Here is a 15,115-nt window from a genome sequence, read left to right as displayed (position 1 = left end):
GACCAACTGCTGCTACTTGCTCTCTTTTGTCTGAGGCTTCAGTGGACAGCTGAGATGATGCCTGCTCTGCTCTGCTCTGCAAGGGAGCAGCCCTTCCTTCCTTCTTCCCCAGAGGTGAGCCAGCTCTGCTCCCCAAAGGTAGCCCAGGTAATTTCCCTCAAAGCATCATATCACATCCCACCTTCCTGAGCCCAAATAATCCAGTGGCTTTCACAAAACACAGTGACCCCATTCAGGGATAGGTTTACATATTTTTATTTTTATGCAAAATCATAAATACAAAATAAAAATAATAAACAAGTGCTATAGATTTATCTTTTCATTGGGATGAGGTTCAGGCCTGATCCTGAGCACTTCCAAGGTTTTAAGTTCAGGACTATATCATTGTTCTTAGAAAACAAATCATAGCAAAAACCAACTTTGACTTTTACCCTGAAGCCAGTGATATCAGTAACAGCATTCTCTGAGGTTATCTTTTAAAGCGCAGCAACAACTAATGATACTGAAGGATGAGATTAAATATAAAAATATTTTTAAAAATGGTCCCTACTTCCTGCAAGTCTCATTGGGTGCTGCCCCACTGATCTCAGCCACAAGTTATGGTTTTGGTAGGATGATGCTGTGTTTAGTAGCATATGCACAGTTAGCATTGGCTTCTTCCAAGAGGTCTTTCTGTATAATTTTTTCAGGTTTTGGTTATAAGAGGATCCAGTCCTGCTTTGATACAAGAAATTTGGCTTGTTAAAATTCCCTTCTAAGGCATAGGTTTCCCTCTCTCTCCCAAAGACACCAGTTTTGATTTGAAATGCTAGTGATGTATTGTCCAGAAAGATTTCATCTTTTGGTCAGACCCCAAATTCTGCAGCACTTCTGAAGGCTCTACTGTTCAGAGACATGCAGATGTTTTTGTCAGTGGGGTTTAGTTCTTTAACTTGAGACAAAAGAGAGAGAGGTCCAGGATTTGGGCTAGTATCTGTAGACTCATTTGCTAGACACCAGAGAGCTGAGTGAGGATGACTGACATACAACTGGATGTTACAATTTAAAGTAAAGCAGTCATGAAACAAATAAAGGCACCAAACCCTGTAACAAGCCAACTTTGGTAGATTTCTTCAAAATATAAGCATTTAAATACATTTACAGTTTACAAGGTTACACTGTTTTTAAAAAGTTGAATGATGAAATACAGAATATTTCACTCTTGTACCAGAACTACATATCACATCATAAAAACAATATTACAGCTTTTACTTAAATGGAGACCGTATTAGAACTGCACCTTTCTATAGAGAAGAAGTTCTAGATATATTGCTCTGCTTTTGTATTCTCTGATGAGCTCAGACCCTGCTATTTTTGTGTATAAAAAACAAAAGCAGTTACCTTCAAAACGATTAATCATGTGCTCAATATTCAACTTCAAAATTTGCAGGGGCAAGGCTTTAGTCTCTTATTCTACTTTTTGAATTGCTAATACTTCCAGGGTTTTAAGTTTGCTAAGCAAGGCAAGAACAGAGCCCATGTAAATCTGTCAGACCCACAGTTACAGTTTGTCAATAAGTTTGGTTTTATCAGATAGCTATAAGAGTTAATGCTCAGGTCAGGTGTGCACTGTATTGCTATGTGATTGTGAGGACCTATGAGGTCGTAGCGAGCGTTGTTCTCTGAGGAGTATAAACAGCACATTTCCTCCCTAACTCTTGGCAGAAATCTCCTTATGGCAATGCAGATGCTGCCACAGTCAGCAGCATAATCCTGTGTGGATTTACAAGTAATTAGATTGGAGGAGTAGCACACCATCCCCTTAAGCCCCTCCCTTAACAAAGTTTGTTTCTGCAGTGTATAATGAAAAAGTGCAAGCTAACATTTCAGACTGTGGTTAACTTCAGGAGGTGTTGACCTCAGGAAAATTGGTTATGTTGACCAAACCATCTTCCTTCCAGTCTGCAGAGTGTTACTAGGGCAATGCAGAGGAGCTGAGAGCTGTAAAGGTCATGGCTTCACAACTGATCACTTGGCATAAAGTCCCAGTCAAGATATTTTTGGTAAAATTCATCTAGCAATTTTTTGCTTGATTTGGTAAATGAAAGAAAGCATGTGTTAACAAAACTATGGTAGAGAGCCAACCAAGCGCACGTTGAACACACATTTCAAAACTGGCAGCAAGCAGAGCTTGGCAAGAATGCCACAAAGACATCATTCCCCCCAACCATCAGAATCTGGGACAATTTTTTTGTTTCCAGTCTCCTGTAGTGCAGATGAGAGGAGCAGAGGCCCCACTGGAGCCAGGATATAGTGATCTCCTAGATTTTTTAATCTAGTCCTCGAATAATTCTGGCAATGAGTTCATATTCAAGTAAAAACAGAGCACAAGCTGAAGAAGAAGAGATGAAGAACCTCAAAAGACAACCTAGTGTTATCTGATTTGTACTCCACTAAAGAACAGCAACTACCTGGTCTCTTTCAAGGTTTTAAATATACACAGACCAATACACTTCACTGAGGGACTGAAACAACCGAAGAATAACTCTCTCCAAACAGTTACTGCTTGTGGGATTAAGGACCAAGGTTAGTATCATGTTTTGGACAGGATCCCTATTTTAATTGCCCAAATAGATCGACACCCCCCCCCCCCACCATATCAGTCCAAGCAGGAACTGCCAGATGCAGCCTTTTGGGAGAGAGAACGAAGATGGAAAGTTGCTCCTTGGCTCCGGTGCACACCCGACGCCCGGTCCGAGCAGCCAGGCGGTGCCCCGAGGCACCGGCAGCGACAGCAGGCGGTAAAGTACTCACAAGTGTCCCGGTAATACCGGGCGGGCGGGCGGGCGGGCAGGCGGCGGCGGCGAAGCCCGGACGGGGCGTCCCGGTAAAGACCGCCGTGACTCGCCCGGGCTCCTCGGTTCCCCCGGCGGCCCCGGGCCGGGAACACTCTGTTTCGCCTGCTCTGGGGGGCCCGGGAGGGCTTTGCTCGGCCGGCAGTGCGGTCGGTCAGTACCGGGAGAGCGGCGAAGCCCGCAGCGGAGCGGCCGACCCCGCCGGGGAGCTGGGCTGGAGGGCAGCGGGGCGCTGCCCTGCCTAGGGCCGCCGCTTCACGGGGGTCCCCGTTAAGAAGAGCCTCCAGGCAGGGGAGCGCTGGAGCAGAAGCTGTCTGCTGCCGTCTGTCCGTACCCCGCGGGGCCGCGGAGCGGGCCAGCCCCGCTCAGACGTAGTTCTTCTTGTCGTACTCGCCGTTGGACGTGGGCCGCCGCGGCGCCGAGTACTTAACGGGGAAGGAGGTCTCGTCGCGCTGGGAGCAGGAGCAGCAGCAGATGAGGCAGCCCCCGAAGAGCAGCAGGGCCGTGGCCGCCCAGCCGATGTAGAGCGCGGCCCCCATCTCTCGCTTCTTGGACGACGGCACGGTGGGGTCGTAGAAGTCACTGATGACGATGTTGGCGAACCAGCAGAGCGGGATGAGGACCAGGACTCCGCAGAGGATGTAGATGGCCCCGCCGGCTATCACGATGCGAGACTTCATTTTCCCGGGCCGGATGCAGTTGGTGCACTGCGCGCCCACCACGGTCACCATCAGAGCCACCAGCCCCAGCAGTGCCACGATGACGGTGAGCGCTCGGCCCGCCTGCACCTCGGGCGGCAGCGCCAGGATGGAGTCGTACACCTTGCACTGCATCTGCCCTGTGCTCTGCACCACGCAGCTCATCCACAGCCCTTCCCAGATGGTCTGCGCCACCACGATGTTCACGTCGATGAAGGCCGACACTTGCCACATGGGCAATCCGCAGGCCAGGATCACCCCTACCCAGCCCAGGATGCCTAGTCCCAGCCCCAAAATTTCCACCGCCGCCGATGTCATGCTGCCGCCGCCTCTGTCCCACGGGCTCCGCAGGAAGGAAGGCGCGGCGGGTCTGCGCGCTGCCCCGGGCAGCTGCGAGCCGGCTGTGCGCGCCGCGGCAGCGGGCAGGGATATATGAGGAGCCGCGGGGCGCCCGCCCTCCGCCCCCTTCCCGCCCGGCCCGGCCCGGCCCGGCCCTGCCGGGAGCAGCACCGCCCGCCGAGGCCCGGGGCAGGGGCAGGGGCCGGGGGCGGGTGTCCGATCCTCCCTCCTGCTCGGGAGGTCCCACCGGCGCCAGGAAACTTCGCTCTGCTCTCCCCGGTACCCTGCTCCGGGAGCAGCTCGCAGGCAGGGTCACGGCCCGTTCCCAGTTCAGCGTGGGGCGGGAGGCATCTCGTCTCGGATTTCGTCTGCTCAAATTCCTTTTAGTGCCGTTATCTGTGTATTTCCTATTTACTGATAAAGTCCGCAGCCAGATCTTCGGAGAGGTCTTGCCAATACAGGCACTCAGAAGTGTGGAAGTCGCAGTTATCGGAGTCTAATTGGTCGTTTTTCAGAAGTTTAAGCACTGACTGACAGGCACAGCTCTCTCCTGCACACTGTGTCAAGCAAATGTTAAAAAAACAGTATCAAACGCTTAGGGACCACCCAGAAAATAGAAGAGCCTTGGACATGGGATCTGCATGTCACCTGTCAGTACCGCTAGACAGATTCTTAGACTGGTCCAGGAAGAATAACTGCTCTTAACTTACCCCAGGCATGAAACTCTGCTCTGATCCTGGACCCAAGAGCGAAGCATACAATTTAAGCATGTTTTCGCAAAGATTCCAAACTTAACTTTACTGTTTTAATTGTTCAAGTACAATCTTGAGTATTTGTGGTATGTTAAGGAGTTAAATGCCCGTGTCAAAACCGCTATATTTACAAGAGGTTTTATCGTCAGGCCAGGCAGACATTGTACTTGCTGCAGTCTCTTCATGGACCATTGGTATCCTGGATTGTTCTTGCAAAGTAGCCTTTGCAGCCAGCAGCAGATCTTAGCCCCTCAAGGTTGGCAGATGCAGCAAGTGTTTGTGGTGTGAATGCTGCAGTTACAGCAGCTGCAGAAAGAGAACAGACCTCACCAGCTGCCTCACAGCACTCACAAGGAGCACTGGGTGACCTGAGAAAGGCTTGTTTTAATTACAATAGGTTTTAAGGTTATAGACAAAATTGAAAGTTAAATTCTCAGTGACTTTTGAATTGGTTTGACTAGATTTAGTTTCAGTTAGCCCAAACTGTTCTTCCAGTGTAGAGGAGATCAGAGCTGAAAAGAACACATTTCCTACCCCTATATAAGCAGTTTTCTCTGTTGTACAAAAATGCACAGCATGTATTGTGGCATGCAGAGGTTTGTGATCCAAATCTTAAGACTGATATGAATGCAGCATGAATGGAAAAGTGCACATGTGAAGGAGAAGCAGCAGAAGAAAGAAAAAGCAGAGGTTAAAGGAATCACATGGATTGACAGCTAAGGATGTGGCTGCTGAGGTAACAAGGAGCAATGCCCTGCGCACATCCTGACAGGTGACTTCAGCAGAGGACCCCAGTGTAGTAACAGGAGGATGACAACAAGGTCACAGCATACTGAATATGGCCTTTCACTTCCTTTTTTTAACAACCAGAGGATGAACTTTAGCCACAAAGCACCTAAATAGCCGCAAGACACCCAAAAAAAGAAATACAAGAACATCAGGAGCTTGTGGACCGTTGTGGAGTTGGACATGCTGACACAGGACGACTACAGCCATTTGATTAACTTTGCCTGAGGAGCTGTAAACAACACTAGCATGGAAAATGTCTTCCTTACCAAGACTGCCTGGTAAACAGCGTTCAGAGGATTTATCTCCTTTTCCAGTTGGATATAAAATACATACAGTTTACTTCAAATATTCAAAACTGCAAATTCCAGTGTGCAAGTCCAGGAGGAATGTGTGACTGGGGCTGTGCAGTTTGTCAAACTGGGGCTGCTTACAATCACTCAGAAGAGTCCCTGGTGTCAAGGAGAAGAGAATGTGCAAAAAAACCATTCACAGAGACAGAGATATCTCAGAGGTGGACAGGAGGAAACCCAGAACCCAGGCTGAAACTGAGTAACATCTGTATTTATGATGATAATAATGATTATATAGAAAACAGCACAAAAGAACAATTAAGAAAGGGGGGAGAAATGCCAGTTATCTTAGCCCATAAGCACAGGAAAGCCCCACCCTTGCCACTTGCCCGGGAGCACGGAACTCTGAGTTTCCTCCGATACATGGCCTGCGTGTGCTCCTGTGCTGGCTGGGAGGCACTCATAGGGCTGGTGCAGCTGCCTGGGTCTTTGGGCTGAGAAGGGAAACCAGCCCATGGCTTGTTTTACCTCTGCAACCCTCACCCCACCTTCCCTTGCTACCTGTAACCCAGCAACAGATTCCTACAAATCACTTAATCCAAGGCAATTATTTCTCTGGGGAAATATATCTTTTATAATCACAGGGCAACTGAACCTTTCTGCTTAGAGGCATTTCCACTCCTGGTATTTTACATTTGTCTGTTTCTTTTCATTACACTAGATATTACCTTTTATCCTGGTTACTGGCAACAACCTCCATTTTTAATTACTTTGTTCCCTGATCCTAAGAGTTGGTTGCACAGACTACCTTTAATGAGACCACTGGTCCAAGGTGCTTAAAGGTTTGTTTACTTGACTTACTGCTGCCTTGACTGACACAGCTGCTGGGGCCTGAGGACACCACCAGCTCCAGCATGTTGTGGTTTCTGATGGTGTTAATGTCAAAACACTAGAAATTAAACCCTCAGAAATAAAAAGGTTCTGCTTTCTTAAAGGGAAATACAAATCAGCATGATGTTTTATTTGGAGTATTAAGTAAAGAAAATCCCTCCTTGTAAATTAAACCCTTGCTGGAAAAGTCTGGATTCCTTTAAACTCAAAGGCACAATGTTCTTCCAGCGAAGTAGCTCTCTTACAAATGACCACTCCTGTAATTACATCTATATCTGCATCAGCTATGTATTAACTAAATTATTCCAAGGGGATACATAGGGGGGCTTTACAGCCTGTGAAAATGGGTGGAAATGGTATTCAAGCTGAGAACAATTGCACAGGAGCCATACTATAGCAAGAGGGGCTCTGGGATTAGAGGTGATTTTTGCTCTTTTCCTGACAATCAGGACAAACATCAGACACAGAATTAGTGGGAGGGCTGTTAATGGGGGGTCCAGGCTCTCACCAGCATTGCTTGTCCTGGTGTATGAACTCTGTCCCATGGCACAGAGCTGCTGTGCCCAGCCCTCCAACTTTGCTCAGCCCCGAGACCTCCCACCAGCAGTGTTTGGATAGATTTGTCTTGGGGACCTGAAATGTAGTGTGCAGAGCACATTTGGTTTATAATTTGTGGAGTGTCCCTAACCTAAGTGTTTCTGCTCTTTCTAATCCCTAAAATATTAAGCATTTGGAAGACAGAGGGGAAAACGACATTTGGGATCAATCTTATGCACAAACCTCGTATTGTTTGTGTGAATAAGATGGAGTAGGAGTCAAAAGATTAATTAAAAGCCCAGTGATCTCGAGACAGCTTACCATAACTTTTGGATCAGACATAAGCAAAGGTGAAGAATTAGGAATCCTATTAGAGATAGATTTTGTGCCATATTTTGTATTCTAATTAGTGCTGAAATAAAGGCAGGGAGATTTACAAACACAGAGGGGTTGAGCAAAGGCTGTTATTTGGAAAGCCTAAGGTTTCTCAGTCAAGATTACTTCTTTCTTTAAGAAGTATTTCTTTAAAATGCAATTCTTTTCCCAGCACAGAGGAGATTCCATACTAGGATAGGGCTCCAGAAAACTGTCAGCAGGGCCAGTGAGTCTTCAGTGTGACACATCAGAAGACTGGCACATAGGAAATGAGTTCTTGTCAAATGAGCAGGTTATTACAAAATGAAAGTACTAAATTTCACCATAGGATTTATTTCAGGATCATTTATTTTGGAAAAAAGCTGAAGTGGTTAACACAAAATTGTCACTTCTCTTAGATCATCTTTTAAGCAAGGAGAAAACCAGATCAGAATTTTGCAAGAACAAGTAGTGTTCTCAGCGACTGGTGCTAATGATGTAGAATCCAACACTTTTTTTAGTACAAGTGTTGCTGCTGCTCATCAGGATTGAGAAATTGATGCCCTGTTCCCTCTCAGTGCTGATGTGACTAGACTCAGATAAAAGAAAGGAAGGAAATGGATATTTGTAGCTAGAAAAACACTCAAAGAAGTTATAAATGTGCTGCCAGCCTTCATATATTTGCTGCTGTGGCCATTATTTCCAGACACAGTGGCCCTAGCCCTGTATCAGTCTCTGCTCTTTATACACACCCTCTGCCCTGGGTGCAGCCAAGGCTACACATGGTGGGAATGCTGAGACAGTGTTACAGCTGCTTTCCTCACTGAATAAGGAAAACCTTAGTGGTAAACCATCATTAGAACTAAGTTCCACATCCTCCCTCATGAATTTCTTTGCACATAAACTTCTGGAGCAGCACTTGAAACTTCTCAGTGTAGGAATTGATCTTCATGTCTCTCTGTTAAAGCATACCCTGCTGAGAATATTTCCAGTCACCGCAGTCAGGTGCAGCTGGGCTGCACTGGTGAGCTGTTGTGCACCCAACCCTTCAGCACCTTGTTTTCTGGATTTAGTTTTGCAGAGAACACTGTGGTGTCACTGGACAGCCATAACCCTGTGTTAATAGTTCCAGGGCAGTTAATATGGGCAATGAAGGCTCTTTCCCAAAGTTTAGAATGTCATGTAGGCGAGTTTGTTCATCCCATTCCTCAGAAGATCACACTGAATGTATGCTTAGACCATGCCACTTCAAATACTTTAATGCTATGGACAGATCTTAAGAACATAACATATTAAAGCTTGGCTAGGCAGGATGGGGAGGAAGCTATAGGAAATACACATTGTTTCATGCCTAATGGTCCATTCTGTACCATATTTCCTTCAGGACAACTATAGTTTAATTTTGTCCTCTTCCAGAGTTAGCCTCCTTCCACAGATTGTGGTGTACCAGGATCCTGGTAGATCTCTTTCCCATGTAATTCTTGGGAAATCACATGAGATGTCAGTTTGTAAAGAGCAGCGTCAGCAAGGACAAATACCATTGTTTTAAATATATATTGCAGATGTTGAAAGTAATTAATAACAACACGACCATGAAGTTACTGAAAACTATTCAGGGTTAGTGATGGGAAATATACTACATTTATCTCGTGTGTTAAGAAATGTGCATTGCTTACAAGATGTGAGAGATTTGGGACACTTTTTCTTGGCAGTGCAGCCTTCAGACAAGCTCTGCTTTTGGGAATAATGCACATTCGTTCGGTCAATCCCAACTTCTTTCTTAACAGAGAACTTTGTTTCCAGTAAGAGGAAAGGATGGCTGTTATTGGTGAAAATATGCAAAATGTCTCTTATACTGGAGAATATTTGTAGGCTTTTCTTGTTGCTTCTTCATTGCCATAAGTAGCATCTTGAAAAGAAGGGCTTGTACGTGCTTGTAAATGCAAAGGAAACACTTCTGTTCCTCTGAGACTACTATAAATCAAACACAAGCTTCATTTCCTGTAGAGTGTCACTGAAAACGAGGCTTGGGCATTTTTTGCAGCAAGGGAAAATACTTATCTGTTGAAGATTTTCTTGTAAAGTAGCTTGTGTCAGTAAATCCTGGTGCCTGCACAGATAGTAGCTTCCTGTTCATACCCTGCCTGGACTCCTGCTCTGAGCTGCAGGTCTCAGAAGGGCTCATCAGTGAAACCAGCTTTCCATGGACTTGACAGCTCTGATTCCTGATGCAGCATGTCTGCAAAAACGAGGAAATTTGAGATGTTAAAATGGTTCTCCTGTTGGTAATTCCATAGATAAGGACCTACACAAAAGAGTATTTTGATCAAATCAATGGGAACATCACCCTTAAATTTCTGTCTTTCAGCACACCTAAATCCTACTAATTAACCCAGGGAATACCTAAATTACTTCATCTGACATTTCCACTAGTTATGTTCACAGTACTTTTTTCTCTGGTAATCCTTTAAAAGAGGATGTCACCCACAGTGTGCAGCAGATTTATTTCTAAAAGGTTAGGACCTGGAACCACGTACTGTAACTTGGAAAAGCATACACAAATACTTTGAATCTAACACAAACTGAAATCTTAGGCAAATGAAAAGGTTTTATGTATATGATTAAGTTGTTTAATCAGCCCTTGGGCAATTTTATCTCCAGAGAGGACTGAGAGGGTTCAAGATGCTCAGTGTCTTACAGCAGCGAGTCAGTATCTCCATGAATTGCTTTTGTAGTGCAGCATTACAGCAATCACACAGAATTTTAGGCTCAAACCAAAACATTCAGCTACATGAGGAAAAGACTGCACTGAAAGAAAATTGAGTTAAAAGGGATCTCACAACTTTAAAAAAAGACAGTTTTAAGCAGCATATTTAAGGAAAGGAATACCAAGGAATGTGGAGTTGGTTTATCTGTTAAAATTCAATTTAGGTTTCAGTTTATGGCTGTATTTATTTCATTAAAATCAGTATCACCATTCTCTCTGGTAAGAACTGGAAAAAAAGACATAATGAATTTTGCTGAATGTATGAGGTATTTCTGACTTACTGAGCTGGGACTCTAAACAAAGCTGAGATTTGAATTCAAGGAAGGACTTTCGTGCTTTCGATATTGTAAACCCTGATGTACCAGGAACTTTAAGAAAAAGCATTAGAACTTCCAAGGGAAAAATGAAACAAAATTCTTTCAAAAATAATAATTTTGGGAATGAGTGATTCACAGTCAGACTGTTCACAGTATGAGTATTTATAGACTATTAAAACAGTGTTCTTCAGTACAAGCATTTCTTCTGCTTGCAACTCTGCTAATATTGCTGTGAGAAATAACAAACATGCAGCATGTGTTTGGGGAGGCTGCATTTGCTGTAGGTGACTGCAGTGCAGCATTTCTCAGTCACACACCCCAAACAGCTCCAGTTCTGCTGCCTGGCATTCCTGTAAACTGCAGTTTCATAACTAGTCTCATAACAGGTTTCAAAAGTAACAAAAGTACATTTTCATCAAGTGAGTAATGCACTGTAACACTCATTGTCACAGGATGCTCTTTAATGCCAGAAGCTGGGATAGGTTCAAAAAGCAAGAAGAAAAATTCATGGAAGACAGAACTATCAAGATAAAACTTATGGCTCAGGAAGCTGCTGAGCTCCAGATTGCCGGAAGCTGGGAGGATACACAGGCACGGAGCTACTTTTATCTTTTCCTAAGCATCTGCTCCTGGGCACTGCAGGGGCAGGGCACTGGCTAGGACTGACTTCTGCTCTTACCCCAAGTGCCCTTCCTTACATCAGTTTCTGGAATCATGAGACTTCTTTGGAAGGACTGTGGCTTCCCTGAACCTTTTGTGTGACAACTGGTCAGCGATCTGATTCAGCCATGACTTGGGAGAATTATTGGTATGCCTCAATAGCAAAGGGTTTGAAATTTCTGGAGACTCTTTCACCCCTTGCACTAAGTCCTGCCAAAGGGATGACAGTCATGAGAAAGCACTAACTCCACCTGTCTCTGTTGATGGCAGTCTGTAGTTTGGCATTGTCTGTGCCAATTTCTTACAATTTCTTCAAATGCTAAGCAGTTTTTTCTAATAGCAGACCATGCGTGCAAAATCTTGCGTCCATCACAGAACTGAATTTTGGCCACAGTTTTGTTGTTGCTCCTCTAGTGACAGTACAAAACACCTATACAGAAACCCATGGAGTACTTTAAAATAAAACCTTATTTTCCAAGGAAGACTGAAATGCCATCTTTTAACTCCTCCAGGAAGGAAGTGTGTATCAGAACTCTGAGTTATAACATCACATTTTTTCCTAGGAAATGGAACTTGCTTGTGCTTTCACTGGCTTTTATCTTGCTCTTACTCAGATCCCATTGGTGCTCAGTTGACAATATGAGCACAATGTGAATTGCAAATAATGCCAGTCTGCCTTCAGCAGCATTTATTTCAATTCCACATTTTCCTGTTGTGAGCTGCAACCCTGTTTGCGTAATGGATGGGAATAAAGGCATAAAAGAAATGTGTTTCTAAGTATTCTGAATTTTAAGTAAAAAGATTTGCTGCTGTGTGGATGGATGTCTAGGAATTTTCCTGAACACAGTTCTTGCAGCTGGAAGGTTGGAAAAAGCCTTTCTGGTACTTCTGTTAATATGTGTTTTAGTTTTGACAGTGTTGCATTTAGAGTTTGGACTATGTAAAACTGTTTCCCTATGATAAAAGTGATCTGTTTCTGTAGGTATCAATTACACTCCAGGTTTGCCTGCAGGAGTCCCTGATACCTCAGAGAACTTGCAGAATCCCACTCGGCCCTTCAGCGGTGACAGCGCCCAAGGCTCACAGAACCAGAGGGGAGAGAACTGTGTGAGTAAAACTTGGATTTTTTTGTACAATGTTCGGGAGAAGAATTTGCTTCGTGTGTGAATGAGCATCTGCAAACCAACCAGGCTGCTGTTACATACTGCATTACAGCCAAACAGCACAAAGTTTAAGCTCGATTTCCCCCCGGTCATCACACCAGCCAGGTTTTCCACTGAGAAGTACTGCTAATACCGCTGTAAGCGGAGGAATCCCAAAACTCAAAGATGTTTGGGTAGAAAACAGAAACCAAACCGTTCCGTGTAGATGTGGCACCTCGGAACACCGTTCGGCTGTGGCCCCGGCTCTCGGGCAGCCGTGGCCGCGCCCGGCGGGGCGGGCGGAGAACGCTCTGTCCCTCCTCTCGCTGCTCCCGAAGCCGTCTCCCGCTGCTGTCCGCGGCAGGCCCCGCACCATAGAGTGGCGCGGAGTAGGCGGCCACTCTGCCGCGGTGGTTGCTGGGATGCGGGAGGCTGTGGGGCGGAGCGACGGATCGCGGCCTGGCGGCGGGAGCGGCCGCGGCCTCAGGTGAGCGCCGGGAAGGGGCCGCAGCTCTGCGGCGGCGGCGCCTCCGCCTCCACTGCGCTTCAGGGGCTTCCCCGTGCAGGGCACGGCCTCGACCCTGCCTCCCGCCGCAGCTTAGCGGGGGTTTGAGCGGCCGGTGTGTGGGGACGGGAGAAGTGCACTGGGGCGGCAGCCCCGGGACGCCGTTGTCGGGCCGTTTCGCGCATACCTTGATTTGTTTTTAAAGCAAGGCAAGGATTAATTTGGGATATGCACAAGGCCGCGGTGCTGGGGTAGCCGGAGATGCGAGGAAAGGATGGAGCAGGAAGTGCTGTCTCCACTAGGCATTCCTCGGATGCTTTCAAAATTACAGCACCCTCCATGGGATTGTGGCTGCCGGCAGCCGGGGATGCGGCGGGGGATGCACAGAGCGACCCCGTGCTTTGCTGGTTTTTTGTCTTTAATTATTGTTCACATGTAGGTCAGAGACTTCATGGTATCGTGAGACTTAAGCATGACTTGGAAATGATTTAAATGCAAAGTTACCAGTTTGCTGTGCGTTGGCAGTGTGTACATCGTTATACTTAAGCTCTGTGGGTGTGAGGCAGAGTTGCCTATTTATTTCCTGATGAGTGATCGTGGCTAATACGTTTATCTTTTTAATTTTAAAAAGCCCTTGTTTTTTACAATTACAGGTCCATTTAACAGTGCTTTTTGACACAGTAACTCGGCAAAATTACTGTCAAAAGCTGCTTACATATAAACAACATCATCCCTAAAATTGATCATTTACAAGAACGGTATCACTGCCTCCTTTGTGAGTTTCAAGAGACTGTATTCATTGAAAAAACAGTACGAAAGGAAGTTGTTTAGAGTCATATGTTAACGTTGAAATGGAACTTGAAATAAAATATTCAGGATTAGAGCTTTAGGTTCGTGTGTTGCCTTTTCTCGCCCTTTTAAGAATAGTGCTCATACAGATGGTTGAACTTTTGCTTAATCCTTGTTCCTTTTGCTGTGCATTATGTGTGCTGTTGAGTCACAGGCGTGTTCCAAATTTTGATGCATTCCCAGTACTAATCCCTGTACAGTTTCTTTGGTTCAAACGCATTACCAGAATTGGTATTATATTATTAATATTATTAATATATCTGGTATTGTTCAAATACAATACCAGAAGGAAGTCTGTAGAACTTATGAGCTCTGAACATCAGTTCCAAGCCAGAGCAGTGGCTCACACTTAGTGTGGCCTGTCACAGCTGGGTTGTTGCATTTCTGTAAATTCTGTATTTGGTGGAAGTTGATACAGTCATTTTCCTGAATAAGAGTAAAGTAGAGTTGTTAGTGTGCAAAGGAGCATTCCTTCAATTGATAGTATCTATTTCTATTGAGGAAAGATGAAATCACCTGGGATTGTTGATCTAGAGGAAGTGAGGAGAGGGGTTTTCCCACAGTGGAGGTGAGGTCATGCCAGGAACAAAGCATGGCACACAGAACAGGCTGTGCTGGACACACTTGTTAGAACTCAGTGATTCACATAATCGTGCAGTTTTTTCTATTATTATTGATGTGACTCAGTATTAGACATTTCTTCCTTGGGTATTGTAGTTCTTTTAGTGAGAAACCACAAATACTGCTTTTTTACTGACATATCCTGATGTTTCTGTCTGCATTAAGTCTGAAAAGTTACTTCAGAATGCTGATGTTGTTGAGACCATTTCCAGTACTGGGAAACCTGTTTAAAACTTTACTCCTGTTTGTGGCTATTAAGTACTACCAAAAAAGTATCTGAGTTGTAAAGACTGTGATGGAAAGAAAGAAGCCCCATTTGAGAAATCAGGAGGGCTGTTCTGCTTGTAGAGATGGCTGTAAGGTCATGTTGAAATGATTATTTGAAAATGTTGTTTGATATCCTTATATGGACAATCTCTTTGTACGTGTTTGGTAGTGCTTTTGTGCTGGTTCCTATTAAGAAGCTCCCAGTCTGCCTGTTCCTCACAGTTTACTTCTTGCATCCTGACAGGAACAAAGGAAATGACCCATTTTCCTTCCCCTCTCTTTCTCTCTCACCAGAATAGTGCTCTTAGCAGAGGATGGTGGGATGGCACGTTGCAGCTGCATCTGAACTCAGTGGCACTTTACTTTTCCAACATCGTATAGTTCAGGATAGGAATTTGTTGGGATCCAAAATGAAACTTCATTATGTTATCCACTGCTCAAAACCAGATTTGAACATTCCTATGCTGTAGCACAGTGTCCCTTTTTTTCTGCTAGGCCTGCTA

General features: G+C 45.2%; 3 protein-coding genes across 5 annotated transcripts in view; 1 reads left to right on the top strand and 2 right to left on the bottom strand.

Moving 5' to 3' along the window:
- The window catches only part of UFD1 (ubiquitin recognition factor in ER associated degradation 1), a 276,619-nt gene that overhangs the window by 37,154 nt on the left and 224,350 nt on the right, over positions 1 to 15,115 (bottom strand). The gene's annotated exons all lie outside the window — the stretch shown is intronic.
- On the bottom strand, positions 240 to 3,944 carry CLDN5 (claudin 5). The gene has a single exon (XM_056504040.1). The coding sequence runs from the start codon at positions 3,848 to 3,850 to the stop codon at positions 3,200 to 3,202; it is 651 nt and encodes a 216-aa protein (XP_056360015.1). The 5' UTR covers positions 3,851 to 3,944; the 3' UTR covers positions 240 to 3,199.
- The window catches only part of LOC130259580 (septin-2), a 34,517-nt gene continuing 31,997 nt past the window's right edge, over positions 12,596 to 15,115 (top strand). The window contains exon 1 of one of the 2 annotated variants that reach the window (XM_056504024.1): positions 12,596 to 12,857. The gene's annotated coding sequence lies outside the window, so the exon portion shown is untranslated. The remainder of the gene's footprint in view (positions 12,858 to 15,115) is intronic. The other variant, XM_056504023.1, reaches the window with a different exon arrangement.

Source organism: Oenanthe melanoleuca, chromosome 15, assembly GCF_029582105.1.
Source record: "Oenanthe melanoleuca isolate GR-GAL-2019-014 chromosome 15, OMel1.0, whole genome shotgun sequence".
NCBI classification, from domain to species: domain Eukaryota; kingdom Metazoa; phylum Chordata; class Aves; order Passeriformes; family Muscicapidae; genus Oenanthe; species Oenanthe melanoleuca.
Note: the sequence above shows the minus strand (reverse complement) of the source record. Positions and strands in the feature narration are given on the sequence as shown.